Here is a 17509-nt window from a genome sequence, read left to right as displayed (position 1 = left end):
GAAGGGCAGAGGACTTTGCATCTAAGAATAGATTAAGACAACTCTTCCCAGTCTACACAAGCCTTTTGCATGTACCATCATAAAGGCCTTACAAATGGGAACTCATAAGGACCACACAGGAGACATTTATGCTCTGCATGAGCTTAGCAGTCTGTGCCATGCACATCTACTACTTACCGCATCAATGATGACTGAATGTGGAGTTCGTCCTGTGAAGACATAACCAAGTTTTTTTGCTCCTTTCACTAATGCCCCTTCATCTGCCAATACAAGAAAAGCTTCAATTTGATCTGATATGTAGAAGAGGCCTGCAAAGCCCGTATTTAAATATGCCACACTACTGAAACACAGAAACCCCTTTTCCCACACACTCCCCCATCTCTAGGGCTGCTAGAATAGGTCTGCACACACTTCCACAAGAACATACGCATTTTAGTCCTAGAAAGGCCATGCAATATCAACTACAAACTTTGTACTCAATCTGTATAAAAGATCCTGTAATTACTGAACTGTTCAACTCTACTGCTGTGCAGGAGCCATACCTTTCCACATGAAAAAGAGGAAACACCTATCCTGAAAGCAAGATCAAAGCTATGTTAATGTAAATTCCTACAATATGCATTTAATTCATTTCCTGCTGTAAAAGCACTAAGTTCAGGTGCTATAGAAATACAGCATTGTCTTCTGGAGACAGAACTGGGCAGTGTCATTAAGAGCTCAAATAACCAAGCTGACATCAGAGCCAACACCTCTACCTCTAGTAGGTAATTATATAGCCTCATTAAGGAGCAAGTGGCATTATTAAGCACAACCACCATATAGATGGATTTAGTGCCCAACTCAAGCAACCCTAATGTCTCTACAGCTCCCTTAGTGTCCTCACAGTTCATCTACACTGTGACCAGAGCTGCCTTACATGGGCTCTTCGCCCAACTCTTCAGGCACTCTAATCAGATATAAGTAAGAAATGATGCTGCCTCATCACTCAATACATCACTACAACAATTCTAGAAACATCCTCAGTAATGGAGATACAATTTGATGTGGAACAGGGCCCTGCTGTTCTGCATTTTGAACGTATCTCTTTCATACCTCTGTGCTACCTGATAAAAGAAATGGGTGAAGGGCAGGCCCAAGCACGCCAAGACTTTGCTCTTGTTTGTATTGCTTCATATATCAGCACCTTGTATCTTCATAGAGCAAGACTAGAAGGTACTAGATCAAGAAAAACAATTTGCAGTCATGCCAAATAAAGCAAGTAACTGCTCATGCCGAAAAAAATCAGTACTTCCATGTATCAGCTCTACGCACTGCAAGTTTTACTTCTGTTCTTCCTCTCTGCAGAAAGGCCACAGTAGGAGGTCTCACAAGACCAGAAGGGATCATAAGCCCAGCCTAGCTCTACAGAAACTTTATGGACTTGACAGTTTTGTAGGAGGCATCCAAAAGCAGTGTGCACTGATGACAGAAAATGCCAGATCTACTGCTGGCATCATGGAGGACATCTTGCTTTAAAAATCTATAACCTTTACAAAAATCTCTGGACCTTCCCTCCATCTACTTCTACTCCCTCACTCCTTCCCTCTCAAAAAAGAAAGCAACAACTAACCTGGAGAGGAGGCCTGGTAGATTATTGTATTTCCTTGTCTCTCAGGAACGACAGTATGACACACGGCCAGCAGAGTGAGGAACTCCTGTATGTGTACAGCTGTGGGCTAGACAGGACATCAGAAGAGCCAGGTTTAGTAGTACAAACAGAGGCACCTGTTCACTAACCTGAGAAGACCACAGACCCCTCAAAATAGCCTGCTCCCTATTTGTAGTACTTGTCTCAATCGGTCCCAGAACATCAATACAGGAGAGTTAAGGGCCAGCATTAATGAACTGAAGTGCTAAGGATAAAGACATCACTTAAGTTGCAAAGAGCTGGGAAGCCAGAATATTCCCCCACTCCCGCAATATAAAAGCATTAGTTTTGTAGTACCCCAAGCTTCATATAGGCAAAGAGATCTGCCACAAGATGTTGATGATAATCAAGCAACAGAAAATACTATAGTAATTTCCAAAACAGCTTTCAATGGATTGACAGTAACCACACCAGAACTGGACTCATTGCAACCCCACCCTGATTGAAGAACTTCCAGAGCTGACAGCAACTGATTAGCTGGTAGAAGGCAACATCACATGCTCTTATACAAAAGCACATCATCCAGCCAAGCAGAAATTTGATCTGTGGTCCCTACCCATTCAGCATCATGAGAATACACAATATAGAACAACATTCTCAGACTGCATAGTCACGAGCCATCCCAGTGCTTGAAGAGACACCAGGTCTACAACTCAGTGAAGATGCCATGGTACTTGGTCACAGGCCTCTGATCAGCAAATTCTGGCAACTGTAGCTATAGTGGCTCAAAATGGAGTTCCTCATCCCATTCTTCCCTCCTTTCCACTCCTCCCAACAGCCCAATGTTTCCAGTCTCGTAGCAGTGAGGAATGGTACTCAGCTGCCCAGCTCACAACCTGCCATACTAACTTCATCTACAGTTCACAGAGATCTTCAAGATGCTTGGCTGGAACAGCTGAACACATGTACCCCTTCAACTCTGCTACATCCATAATATCCACAGTTGGTAGCATCAAAATCTTACATGATAGCAGCTGTTTCGCTCTGTCACTGAGCCAGATATGAACTCAGCAGTTCTACCTTCGCAGAAAGCCTTAGATGACTTTGTGAACCCTTACAGAATTTTTGCATCTGAAAGCATCAACTAGTTTCCAAAGTTTTTACTAGCACCACATTTTATATATACTCTGTCTTAACAGAGCCACTACAAAATCAAGAGCATTACAAAAGCAAAGTGAGGCCAAAATGTCACTATTGTAATATTAAAACCAGTATCAGACGGGGAAGAATCCTACAAGATTCTAGTGAAACAGGATGCAATTTTTTTTTAACACTTAAAAGATGCTTCTACAGAGTTGTCCTGGTTTCAGCTGAGATAGATCTATGGCCTTTTCTTCCTAATAGCTGGTATAGCGCTGTGTTTTGAATTTAGTATGAGAATAATGTTGATAACACACTAGTGTTTTAGTGTAAGCACTACTTAGCAACAACTAAGTCAAGGATTATCTCAGCTCCCCATGCTCTGCCAGTGGGAGGTGCACAAGAAGCTAGAAGGGGACACAGCCAGGACAGCTGACCCAGACTGGCCAAAGGGATATTTCATACCGTATGACTTCATGCTCAGTACATAGACTGGGGGGAATTGGAGGAGGGGCAGTGACCACGGCTGGGGAACTGGCTGGGCATCAGTCAGCAAGTGGTGAGCAATTATATGGTGCATCGTTTGTTCTGTATATTCTTTTGCTATTATTATTTTATATTACTACTTATTACTTCAAATTATTACTCATTGTTTATTATTATGACATATTATATATGTATATTCTATTATTTTCTCTTCCCTTGCTGTCCTATTAGACTGTCTTTATCTCAACCTTTTTTTCTTTCCAATTCTCCCCCCATCTCACTAGGGAGGTGGGGGAGGAGTGAGCAAGCAGCTGTGTGGTGCTTAGTTGCTGGCCGGGGTTAAACCACAACAATTTATTCTGTTAGCGTACACCAGAAAGTTTCACAAAAGAAAAGAGGTTACAATACTCAAATGGAAATTTCTGAATCGAGAGCTACATGCCACCAAAAATCCTCTGATGTGACAGACTTATATTACATGTCTTTTTTTCTAAGAATATATGCAGTGCTACTATCTGAAAAGCACCACAGTTACTTATAAAACCTTTTCACCACACAGAACTACAGAGACATTAAAGACTGCTGTGTTTCCCACTCTGAGGGGCACTTAAAATGCAAGTTCTCACAATTGGGCCAGCAGCATTCGCAACTGGCTCTCAGACATGTTAATGCTTCTCTTGCCAAGCTATGTGGCAAAAATGAAATGAGTTTTGTTCTGTCTCGGGTCCTATTTGAGGACCAAGACCAAGAATAGGGAAAAATTCTTGAGTTTGTTTTTTCAATATAGGACCCATAGCCTACATACTATGTAAGAAAGATGCACTGGTAATAGCAAGGTTTAATTCAGATGAAGTAAATTAGTGTGAAAACCACAAAACAATGTCAGATGGCAAATGTTGTGTTAACATGCATAAACAAGAAGTAAGCCTATTAGAAAAAACACAATAAAAAGACTGCAGATTCAATACTTACACCCTTGTTTTACTTTGTCATGAAAGTTTTCAAAATAACTGCTTCACACAGGACCTTTATGTTTGTATACTAAAACTTCTGAATTTTATGGTCACATGCCACTAAAACAACAACAGTTGTAGCTTTTGACATGCTGAAGTGCAGAGGCTGTGCTCAAGAAAGTGAACAGACTAAATATAATCACTAGTGGGCAAAATGATAAAATCCACAGCAAATTACTGGTCAGGAGGTTACTGCTGCTCCACTATTTCCAGTGAAAGCAATGAAATTAATACCTCCATCTCAAAATGCACAGCCTGCCAGATTCTCATTTCACCATGCACTGCTACAGACCTTTGATGTCCTTCTTACAAGTATATCACCTAGTCCTGTACATGCTTTCATAGTATGTGTTCCATCAGCTGGGAACAACCTGTCTCCGGTAATGTCACAGATATTATCCTTCCTACATATATATTTCTGCTTTCAAGCCAGCAATGTAATTTGTTGCTGTCTTGGTATTTTCACAGCTCACAAAGGATTACATGGCAACCTTCCAGTTCTATAGCAAGAGATCTCCAGACAGAGGCCCAGTTTATCACATCAGCTCCTCCACACAGCTGTCATTTGTTTCCTTTCTATATTGTTCCAGCACTGACACAGTATTTACTGCACTGACATGAATCAGAACAGAGGTTTCAAATTCTTACTTCAAAGTTGCGAACAGAAAATACATTAATGACTTCTGGGCAATACACACCTTACATCATGCCAAGCTTAACCCCAGCATAAGACAGAAGTCCCACAGGTTAACCAATTCGGCTTTATTATTCTCCTCTATTAAAGCAACTCTCTGCCATTTCAGTACTCAAATTCTTAGTGATTGTCTCCAAGACATTCCCTGCCTACTCATTTGTTAAGCTCAGCTCTATTTCTTCCCACCCCCATTTTTCCCTTCTCTAACCTGTAGAAGGAACAGAGTTCACATATTTTAGTCTCTTGTTCATCTGTTCACAGGTAGCTCTCATTCTAAGTGCTGCCTTCCCCCATTTTTCCAGCTCCCTGTGTGCCAACAGCTCTGGGTGAAAGCTATTGCTTCTCCTTCTCTATACCTTTTCCAAAGATCCATGGAACAACTGGTATACAACCACCTACACAAGTGATATATCCCACTGGCTAAACTTCGTACGCTGCCCCTACAAGCTGAGAACTACAGATATACTGAGGCAGCCTCTTATTTGTGGAAGCCGTTCCTGGATTGTTATCCCCGAAGCATTATCTACACTGAAAGGAAAGCTTCCCTATCTAGAAGGCACAGCATTATCCCTTATCAAGCACAGCACAGACCACCGATCAGGAAGCTGTATCACAAGCGTTCATCCCTTTGTGTTCTCCCTTATTCAGAGGGAACAAAACAGAGTCAAAACTTGGTCTTTTGGGGAGCAAGCTGCACTCTGCAGAGCTACATATCTGCACGTTTGTCACGTGTCCTTATCTGGGCTTCCTCACTCTGAAGATAAACTGCATTATGCTAGCCAACTGTTCACAGCCTGATAAAATTACAAGTTGCATGTGAAGTTAAAGATATTTATTTATCTCTCCTACTTGTAGCAGTATCAGATCAGTGCCTTCATTCACAATATTTCCAGATGAGCAGGACTGATAGGTTTTTAAGCAAATGGCCTAGAAATGGCCAACAGGGTATTAAGGCACAGTCTAACAACTTGAGCTTACTACTTTGCATAGATGTGGCACATTCTGCCACAGCCAGCTAGTAAAACACTTATCCAATACACTACCAGGGAGAATTATGACTCACCATCTTAAAAAGAAGTGAACTTCCTACTGTTTTTGTTAATTAAAATACCCAGAGAACAGGATGAGGATCCAGCCATGTTGGGCATGTCTAGAACAGTGAAGTTGGTACATCTGGAGGGTATCAGGATATTTCAGGCACAGAATCAAAGAGCACATTAACCAGCATTTGAGGATCAACTCAAATCTTTGAGTTAAGTGCAAGTTTATCTTGTCCAAAGCCACCAAAGTATGACCTATAATTAGAGATACTGCATTGTACTTGAGCAGAAGTACCAAAGTCCCATGCACAATAAGGGCAAAAGCAGAAGAGTAAAAAGTATTTCTCATGAAGGTATAACAATTTGTCAGCTGTAAAATGGTATGTTTTTGACAGTTTTCAAGCAACAGTTACTTTCTGAACTAAAACCCTCCCAGAGGTTCTCACCACCTGAATGTATTTTCACCCTATTTTATTTTAAATTCCAGTTTTTCATTTTAGTAGCTATATGCTTTTCTTGGTTGTTTTCCTAAGGAACTAAGAATCAGCTGACAACAGCGGGCATTTCAACAAAGCCTGATGAGATAAAAGCCTCAGTTCCCACACACTTCATGAAAATAAGCAGACATGTTGGAGACCGAAATGAATTATTTCACTGAAGTAAAGGCTCAACATGAGCACAATAGTTATCCGTTCTGCCTGGCCAGCTGCTTAACTACTCACCACACAAACTCACTGAATCAATTCATGCATCTGCAGCTATACAACATGCTTGCTGCTTCTTGCCCAAGCAGTAATTTGTGGGCCACAGAAGAGAGTTTATATGTGGATTGGAATTAGTAGAGGAAGTTCAGAGAGAATCCAGGGAGATAGAGAAGTCTAGGATGAGATCCAAGTTTATTAATTCTTTCACTACTTGACCTCCTTCCCTACACTCGTATCATCAGGGTAAAAAATAACCCCACACCAAACAGGTTTATTCATAGCACATGTGCAACTTGCAAGCACCAAGAAAGAGACCACCTAGCATATTCACCAAACTAAGTTTTTGGAAATAACTGATCTTTTCTTCTTCTATTAAGAGATTACACTGTTCTCCCTATGGAAACAAGCCAGCATCGTACTCTTGGCACTGCTGCACAGTTCAACCAACAGAAGCTGTTACAAAGAAAAGCATCGGCAGACAAGCCTAGGTACTTTCTTCCACATTAAAACCCCAGAGAAGGCAAGAGAAGCCTCCACATGTTTTCAAGACAAGTTATTTTTCATTGGAATACTTCCTTCAGGGCAGTAATTCTTTTACTGTTACTCAAGAATGGACTTGGCCATCAGTCAGTCCATGCACGCCAGTGGCCCAGAAGAGCTATGAAATTTAGAGGCAATGCAGGATGCTAAAAATCTTCCTAGCAGATGGAAGACAGTCTCATGAGGACAAGTACATTATTTTTTATTTTCAACCTGGCAAGAAAATTGCTTGGCACTGAGACAGCTCTAAACTAATACTTGCAACTGGACCAAAAAAAAACCACACATCTTCAAGGCCAGAGCAATGAGCACTTAATGAGCATGTGAGAGATCACATTGACAGCTTCAGCTGCAAAAGGGCAAATGTTTAAAAGGAATTCATTGCCCAGCTGAGAATAGCACCATCTGACCCCACAAGGCAACTCGTGCTAGAACACTTCAGTTTTATCGCTTCAGTTCACTGAACGAGTAGAGATTGTCAGACATCTGCAAAAGGCATCTGCAGCTATCTGCTAGCTATTAAAACTAAGACACTACAGAGTTTTAGGTAGAAGGAAGCAGTTTATGCTCCTTGAGAGCTGACCTAATGCAAAAACCTAGAAACATGTGACCCTTCCCTCTCCCACGGTCCTGCAATCCAGCCCTCAACTCACTGATGCAGTTTGACAAACAGATCTGAACTTCCTAAACAAACTGTCACATGTACTCCTCACATTCTTCTGTCTTGTGCTAAACCACCATCTGTCAGTGGGTGGCATCCATCCCTCCAGTACAATCAGGCTCTGAAAGATATCTTTGGCCTACACAAGGTACATCTTAAGTCTTAGCCAGACACTTCTCCATTGATTGTCTGAGGGCTAAGTTCACACAGTGTGTGACAACAGTATTTACCTGTTCGAGTTGCCAGCCAAAAGGAAACTTGATGCATAAGGCTTCAGCATGTAAAGAACGGAGACTTCTATCTGAGCTGCCTAGACTAAGCAACAGACTAAGTGACACCTCGGGAAGCTATGAAAATCCTGTGTTTGCCTGCTACAACAGCAAACATTCCTTCCATCTCCCAAAGTAGAAGCTCTACACAGAGAAGATAAAAAGAACTGGAGACAGCCACAAGTTAAGGAGCCATCTCAAGGCCAAATGAGAAATTCCATCTCACAGCTTGTTTGATATAGGTCCCTTCTGCTGAGTCTATTAAAACATATCAAAGCACCTTTCTCTATAGATGCCTAAAGCAACAGCCAGCAAGTAAGAGCTCAAACACACTTTATCTGCAGCCTGCACCTAAAGCAGTAGCCTCCCATTCAGAGGGAGTACCTGGGGTCAGCAACTGCCACAGACCATAACTGTAGCCATGTGTGAATAAACTGAACACGAAGGAACAGGGGAAAACCCAAATCTTGGCTCTGATGGCCAGTGGGAAATCCCTCCAGTGCAAACAATTACAAAAGCCACAGAGGAAACCAGGACATTGTCCTGGGAGGGTCACCTTCCGGAAGGTTAAAGCACAGAAACCATCTTCAGGCTCTATCACCATGAAGAATACGTAGTGCCACACAGACTAATTAAATATCACAGAATCACTAAGGTTGGAAAGGACCTTCAAGATCATCAAGTCCAACCATTAATCCAGCACCACCATGTCCCCTAAACCATGTCCTGAAGTGCCACATCCACACATTTTTTGAACACTTCCAGTGATGGTGACTCCACCACCTCTCTGGGCAGCCTGTTCCAATGCCTGACCACCCTCTCGGTGAAGAAATTTTTCCTAATATCCTACCTAAACCTCTCCTGGTGCCACTTGAGGCTATTCCCTCTCAGCCTATCACTAGTTACTTGGGAGAAGAAACCAACCCCCACCTCGCCACAACCCCCTTTCAGGTAGTTGTAGAGAGCGATAAGGTCTCCTCTCAGCCTCCTCTTCTCCAGACTGAACAACCCCAGTTCCCTCAGTCACTCCTCATAAGACTTGTGCCCCAGACCCCTCACCAGCTTCGTTACCCTTCTCTGGACACGCTCCAGCACCTCAACATCCTTCTTGTAGGGAGGGGCCCAAAACTGAACACAGTATTCAAGGTGCGGCCTCACCAGTGCCAAGTACAGGGGCACAATCACTTCCCTACTCCTGCTGGCCACACTCTTTCTGATACAGGCCAGGACACTGTTGGCCTTCTTGGCCACATATTCCTTCAGCCATTTACACCATGCTACATGTCAAGTTCTTAAGTACCGTAAAGCAGAACAGAAAGCAAAGCTTTGATGCACACAAACAGTATGTTGTAAATATATCTTAGATGCTCATACTAAGCTTAACCAGACCAAATACAGAAGTTAAACCGCCTAAGGAGAGCAATCAGCTAACTATCATATGACTTTGCGCTTGCCAATGCACAGATCCCCTACTGTGTGACAGCTTCCGCAAGAGAGAAGGGTCATGGGTTTTCTGCAAGTGACTTGAATTGTGTGGTGTACAGTCAGATACTTCATAGCTGCATGGTTTCTGAATAAGCAATGAACTGACACTCTAAGGACTAGGCAGGCTTCCTTTAAGACACAGTTAGGCTAAGATTACTAATCATTTTAAGTCTCAGGCTAAGGTTAAGTTTGCTGTTAAGTCCCATCTCTTGCATCCTTTACGCAACTGGAATTCCCAACATTTGCAGTATTTAAAGCAAGTCTCACACCAGAACCACCTTACAATGCTCTAGGTTACTGTTAAAAATGGTATTTTAACAATATGCATGTTCAAGCACTCTTAAATAGCTTCTCTTTTAAAGAATTACAATTTCTACCATCATTAGCTACAAGACACTATCTTCCACACACTAGCATATATGAAGCTGTTTTATAGATAGCTGGTATCCATACCAATGCCATTGTTTCCTTAATACAGTAGTAAGACAAGAGGGCAGAAAAGGCATTGGGGGGAGCTATTTTGTCTCCTTTTTACCCCCTTTGTGCTAGCACACCCATAGAGCAGACTTCATCACACCAATAGATTTGTTCAGCATTCAATTTCACAGAAGCCTAGGGTGTTTAGGAGACATGACATTCAAGGAGTAGACTTACATGGTCATTTTCAATGTTTTGCAGCAGTCTTGGGTCATCAAATTCACATGATTCACTGGTGGAAGGAGGTAGCTGGCTGCAGAGCAAAACAAGCACAGTCAGACACAAGTGGCAACATTTCCAATCTTACTACTTCATCTATTTTGTTGGGAACCAAAGGAAAAACAAAATAAGATTCTGCTGTCCTTTAAAGTATTGTGAAAAGATCATATGAGTAATGCACAAAAGTGCTGAAAGTGAGCAACAATTTCTTCAGAACAGCAGCAAGAAACCCCAAATGGTTATGCTTAAAAGTGTACTTGAGAAGATTCAAGTGTCAACACACCTCCTAGAACAGATGCAACAGAAGCAGCTTTCAAGTATACTTGCCATACATTGATTTCAAGGTGACTTGCTTTTAAAATAGATCAAAGATCAATATCCCTTAGCTCCCTCTCTAGTCAGCAACTTTGCTTCAAATTGATCCTTACAGGATTTTAAGCCCAAGTACTCCACATTAGTACCTGGAAGAAACTGTTCCACAGAACTGACTAGAAAAAGCATACGAGGAAAGAAAAGATGGCAATGAAGGAAACAGCAATACATTGGAAGGAAAAGATTCATCCAAAGAAATTACATCTCAGAAGCAGCATCATATCATATCACACCACATTCCTAAAAGGTGATCATAAAAATGAGCTGGACCAGCAGAGAAGCCTAACTTAGTTCATCAGAACATGGCTGTCTAACAGCATTCAGTGTTTAACCTGTGTCTTGGGTGGGAACTCACTTCTTACATATATTTGCTATTCAAAGCCACATCAGCCCTCCCTGGCTCTTCCCCTCTTCCTGTTAATCTGATATGCTAGTGACACCCATGTAAGAGTTCTAGGTTTTCACTCTATTCTGTAGAATGCGATAGATCCATCACCTCTATTCATTGAACCTCTGAATAAAGAAGAATGGTTCCCTTGACATGACACCTCCATAGCAAGCTCTTTCCTAGTTCAATTATTAAAACATAGCATTTTAATAAAGGAGTTTCTTTTCTTCTCCTTGTCAGGTTTGAACTTAGTGATTGCAAAGAGTAACATTCAGTCTCCAGCTAGAGATAACATCACTGTAAAGAAGGTTACTCCTAGCTTATAACTTGATTGTCTGCAATTATAAATAAGCACTGCATTAGCATGCATCCAAGCCACCCCAGCCACTGCCTATACCTCACCCCTGTTCACCCACCATCTCTTTGTGCAGAAGATAAGATCCATCACCACCCACCAGCTCTGCATTAGGTTCCTGCTGGAAAAGCATTTTACTCAAGCACACTGGGACTGGAAGAAGCCCAGGGGAACAAACTGGAAAGCAGTCTTCGCATAGATTGTCCCCATTCTACTACACAGAACACAAACATCTTAAAAGATATTTACCTGAAGTCTTCTGATGAACGTTCTCTCTCCAGCTCAGGAAAGTGACTGAGGAATAGGAAAGGAAAGGAACATTTATTTCATTTTGCAAGCTAGAAAATAGGTAGAAGACAAAGGTTAATGAGTTACCACACATACATACATATGTTGGAACCATGGGTTCAGCTGTCCATAAACTTGAACCAAATTTTCTGCATTTTGAGTTATCTAGTTTAGCTACCATGGAACAAAGGTTAACTTGCACAGAAATACCAAGGCTACCCTTTTACAACTAAGCAATGACAACAAAGATTTGTTATTCAAGACTTGAAAGGTCAAGTGCTATGAAACACTGGCATGTCCAGAGGGACCTGGACAAGCTCAAGAACAGGCCAGTGTGAACCTCATGAGGTTCACAAGACCAAGGGCCAGGTCCTGCACCTGGGTCGAGACAACCCATGGTACCAGTACAGGCTGGGGGATGAAGGATTTGAGAGCAGCCCTGCCAAGAAGAACTTGGGGGTACTGGTGGATGAAAAGCTGGACATGAACTGGCAATGTGCACTTGCAGCCAAGAAGGCCAACCATGTCCTGAGCCGCATCCAAAGCAATGTGGCCAGCAGGTGAGGGAGGGGATTCTGCCTCTCTACTCCACTCTGGCAAGACCCCACCTGGAGTCCTATGTCCAGCTCCAGAGCCCCCCAGCACAGGAAAGACATGGACCTGTTGGAGCAGGTCCAGAGGAGGCCACAAAAATGATCAGAGGGATGGAACACCTCTCCTATGAGGACAGGCTGAGACAGTTGGGGTTGTTCAGCCTAGAGAAGAGAAGGCTCCAGGGGGGACCTTATGCAGCCTTCCAGTACTTGAAGGGGGCTTACAAGAAAGAAGGGGACAGACATGTTAGCAGGGCCTGTTGCCATAGGACAAGGTGTAATGATTTTAAGCAAAGGTAGGCTTCAACTAGATCTAAGGAAGAAATTTTTCCCAATGAGGGTGGTGAACCACTGGCACAGGTTGCCCAGAGAGGTGGTAGATGTCCCATCCCTGGGAACATTCAAGGTCAGGTTGGATGGGGCTCTAACCAACCTGCTCTAGTTGAAGAAGATGTCCCTGTTCATTGCAGGGGGGCTGGACCTTAAAAGGTCCCTTCCAACCCAACTGTTCTATGATTCAAAAGGATCCTTTTGATAGAATCAGAATGAAGACAATATGTGGGTATCCTTCCTGTGCAGGGAATACTTAACTCTACAACTACAATTACAGCTACATGGTGGTAATGAAATCCTGGTTCACCTGAAGTCACAGAAACATGACTGACATTTGCTACCCTTGGGCTGCATCATCTTCCTTCTGAAAAGGCCAGAAGCTATTTAGCACTTCTGGTATAGGTTTAAATCATGATCAGATAAGTTAGGAAGCAAGTAATGATTTCTCTACCTCATGTAAAGTGCTCCCAGGTTTGCATTTCATGATTTGTGTTGCAGGACATGAAAATGAAAGCTATTAACTAAGATCACAAAAGATATCAAAATAAAATTTGAAGAACAGAATATTCTAATCCTGTTCTGATATAAAAGTATGTACCATTAATAAGCACATATTAAGGTACAGAGTTTATAAAAAAAGTCATACCTACCCATATGTCACTCCAGCAATACTACATTTCTTAAAGTTCATGATATTGCATGTTAGAGTACCTGTTTTATCAGAAAACAGGTATTTTACCTGGAAGAAAAAAAAGTCTAATTTTCAACTTGCAAAGTAACAAAACTCAAAGTGGAAGACAGATTTAAGTATCAGGAAAATTCTAGGAGACATAGCTCAAGTGTCACAGTATTTGCCAGTGCAGGCTTACTATAGATTTGTTTGTCTAACCAAAGCTACAGGAAAATAATCATGAAAGTTCTTTAACAGCATTGTTTCTTCTTTATCTCTAAATGCACAAAAGCCCAAATAGTAGGCATCAATTGCCAACGCTCCAGTGTGGTCAACACAAATGTGCTTGCTTATGCCAGCTGAACATTCACCAAACCTTTCAGTGGTACTAATGTCTAACAGCAAATTAAAACAAAGATTCTTAAGGTTGCTGAAGAACCATTAGAATTTGACAGGTTGAAATTCCTGGTGATCTCTGGAACACAGAATTTGTTTAGGGTTCCTCCCCACCCCCTTATAAACAGTACTGTGCAAGGAATGTCCTAGAGTAAGTCCAAGTGGTATTCTGCAGACAAACATAAGCTGGTTTTTCTGGTATCCAGTCATGAGCAGTCCTGCAGTGCAAGATGCACAACCACAGTCAGCACTGCCCAAGCTAACAATCCCTCAGTGGAAACTAGTGACTTTCAGCTAGAACTTGGAGACAACCCCACATCAACATGGCTTCTTGGAGCGTTAACAGACTCAAGATTCCCACCTTCAGTAGGCCACAACAGACCAAAATTAATTGCAAGCTAAATTCCACACTGTTTTACCAGGTGAGATTTTAAACCAGCAACAGGTAGGAAGGGATGGTGCTAACATAGGAGTTACCCAATTTAAAGACCAGTATATTTTGCTGATGTTGCAAAAAAACTTTTCCTCGGTATTTGGAATTCAGTTCAAGACTGTGCTCTACATTACTAGTTACGTGATCCTTTAGCTGTGCACTACACTGCTGCTGAATACAGCACTGGAAGTGGAGCCTGTGTAAGTTAGAAGTAAAAGTGGGTACCCAAACATCTGAGGAACTTCAAGTCATTAATTCTAGCATGTAACAATTTTAAAATGCACCTGTGAGCAAGTAATCCCATTAATGAATCCCAAAAATTCAGTCTACTTACATGGAATCAATAATAAGCCATTTCTGAAAGAACGTATGGGCCAACAATATGCATTATGCCACATAATATAATGTGCTTCAGACAAAAACACTAGCATAATTTGGATGTTGATCGCTTGGCATCAAAGCAATCTAAATACAAATCAAGTTTTAACAATCCTAAGGAAAAGGCCAATATTAAGCAGGAAGACTATTGATTACAACCCTGCTGAGCAGCACACAGTAATTCTGTATTTTACACACAAACATTGTCTCCAACACTAAATTCACATGAGTTATGAAGTTCATGTGGTTCAGTTACATACTTGTAGCTTTGGTGGTCAAGGAGAAAGAGATACAATTTCTCAACAGAACTACAAAATACCAACGGCAAAGTTGTGTTTTCCAGTAACATTGTTTTGGGCAGCCCTTTCATCTTGAAAAATTTGATTTGCAGAATTTATATCAAGTCTCTTGTAACAACTAGAAGTTGATGTACAGTTATCTTTATCCAAAGATGGAAATGTTTGAAGAAACATAATCTAAATTAGTAATAGAACTGCATCATTTTGACATTTATTTCTTGTGAGGTGGTCAAAAACATGAAGAACTCAGAAGACAGGCTGAGGCTGTTGACCTGCTTTTCAGCCAAGCTTAGTCCTGTACCTTCTGTTCCGGTATAGATAGTTACAGCCACAGAGCATTTCTTCAACATCCTTGAAGAAAAAGTCAGTTTGAAGTGAACACAGGAAATAAAGATCAATTCCCAGGCTTAAAACTGCCTATGTGACCTCAAATTTAATCCTGTGATAGCTCATTATTTCACTTGTAAGACTTGAGACATGTTCACTTTCATTAGTCCATTAACCTGAGCCACAGAACAACAGAATAAAGGAGACTTGTATAGCATGTTCTCACACCTTCCATCTTCCCAGAACACATCACAAACATAACATTTATAAGTGTTCTCTTACCTGCCCAAGTTCCTCATTAAGGTTTGAGGTTCTGGCCATTGCAGGTGTATCTGTTTCAGGATAATACATGTCTATGTCCTGAAATGAGAGCAAAATTAGACCTATGCTATGCAAATTAGACAAAGTCTCCAGTCTTCTTCTAGTCAGCTCCAATTTGACTTGACTGACTTAACTCCATTGGTAGAGGTTCTGAAAGCTAGAGGCATAAACAGGCCAAATAGTGGTGCCTCCTTCCCAAAGTATACCTCCATGCTACGTGTACATAAGAAACGCCAAATTCAATTATAGTTTTCTTCATTGCACCTCTAGTTTAAGAATTTCCTACAGTAGCAAGCAAGTTCTAACAGGCATCAGCCATGCTGATCATAGGTCTTCAGTTACAACAATGGAATTTACTCTAGCCACCCCCATGACTGAAGAGACAATTTAAGTGACTCCATGAAATCAATTCCTTCTATTACTACATTTAATTGTGAGGTTAAACAAAACGGCTACTACATGAACCAAAGCAATTTCTCAGCTAAGCCAGTTAAGCATCTCCAATACATTATAAGCAGCTCAGAACACACACACACTAGACCCTACTTACTCGTATTTTAGAGGAACCACTACAACTAGTAGTTGTAGTAAAGTTCAAGGATTAACAAAGACAAGGAGTGTGTTCCTACCCCTTGTTACTGTGCAGCTTGAGACATTACTACAGTGTTTTTGATCCACAACTGAAGAGAAACATGCTTTGAAGTCAAAGCTTGCCTGAACAGTGGGATTGCTGTTTTGTCAGCACCACTAACTCATGTCTTTAGCTAAAAAAAAACTATGATTTATATCAGATGTAATCTTAAGGCCAGCCTTGGGATTAAAAAAACCACCCAGAAAGCCACACAACAAATCCAAACGAAAAAACCACACACCCCCCAAGCAAGTCTAGTCTTTCCCTCTGCAGTGGCTAAGAGAAGCTATAAGGTACAAAAGAATTTTCAGAAGCTATTTACTGAATGTGATTCAGCTGAGAGACTTCCCTCAACCAAGAGCTGAGCCTTTCTTCTCATCCTGAAAGCCTAAAATATACAAAAGCGAACATTTGCACAAGGGAGCTTCCTACAGCTAAATCTTTTAATGTCCTGTGGAACACAGAACTAATACAGAAAAAATTCTCTGAACATCTCCCTGCTTCTCCCAGAAGTTGCATCAGAAAGTCACTAAAAATCTGGTAAAGATTTCACTTGTGTTTTGTTTTGGGTTTATTTTTTGGGTTTGGTTTTTTTTTGGGGGGAGAGGGAGGCGGGTAATGTCACTTTCCAAAACTGACATTAGTACATCTATTCTTGTTACTTACCCAATTTATGAAAAGAGCCTGAGTAAACTTGACAACTTCCAGTGTCACCAGAAGACTGATTGGAATAAGATTATTGTACAAGATTATAAATGTCAGCAGATTGTATCCGAAGTTGACAGACAGCATTTCTGTAGACCAAAAGACATAAGGTATCAGACAGAAGGCAGACTTCTGAGTGGTACAGTAGAGGGGCAGTCATCTTTCTGCAGTTGGTCTGATCAGATTTAGTTGTGCTAAAATAATCAGCAAGTGTGTTAAGACCTAGTACAAGGGCCTTTTTAATATTGATTTCGATAGTACATATACAACTAACGGTTGGACTTTATGATCTCCAAGGCCCCTTCCAACCTTAATGATTCTGTGATACAAAACACCCACAGAACACATGCCTAGATATACAGCATATTATGCACCAGGTGAAAGAAGGCAAAATTGGTGAGGCTATATTCTTAGAGAAAAGAATACCTTCTGAAGAGTTTTTGCTAAACAGATGGTGAGAAGCATGATATTCCACAGTATAATTCAGATTTAGAGATTTATATGATGTGTCAACTACCCCAATTAAGAATGACCAATATCACTAGTAATGTAGCTTTACTCCTCTGAAGTGCCTACTTGTCTTACGGGAGTTAGAAAACAAAGACTAAAATTTGTTCTAAAATCTGCCAGCATTGGCAGAATTGAGAAGTTACACTAAAAGAACT

General features: G+C 41.3%; 1 protein-coding gene across 1 annotated transcript in view; it reads right to left on the bottom strand.

Moving 5' to 3' along the window:
* Positions 1–17509, bottom strand: part of ATP8A2 (ATPase phospholipid transporting 8A2) — a gene marked incomplete at both ends in the record, with an annotated part of 152134 nt that overhangs the window by 106669 nt on the left and 27956 nt on the right. The window contains 4 exons of the mRNA XM_082014781.1: positions 178–260; positions 1610–1715; positions 15470–15547; positions 16806–16933. Of these exons, the coding sequence (XP_081870907.1) occupies positions 178–260; positions 1610–1715; positions 15470–15547; positions 16806–16933 (395 nt within the window). The remainder of the gene's footprint in view (positions 1–177; positions 261–1609; positions 1716–15469; positions 15548–16805; positions 16934–17509) is intronic.

The sequence above is a fragment of the Phaethon aethereus genome, assembly GCF_964289735.1.
Source record: "Phaethon aethereus genome assembly, chromosome: 1".
NCBI classification, from domain to species: Eukaryota; Metazoa; Chordata; class Aves; order Phaethontiformes; family Phaethontidae; genus Phaethon; species Phaethon aethereus.
Note: the sequence above shows the minus strand (reverse complement) of the source record. Positions and strands in the feature narration are given on the sequence as shown.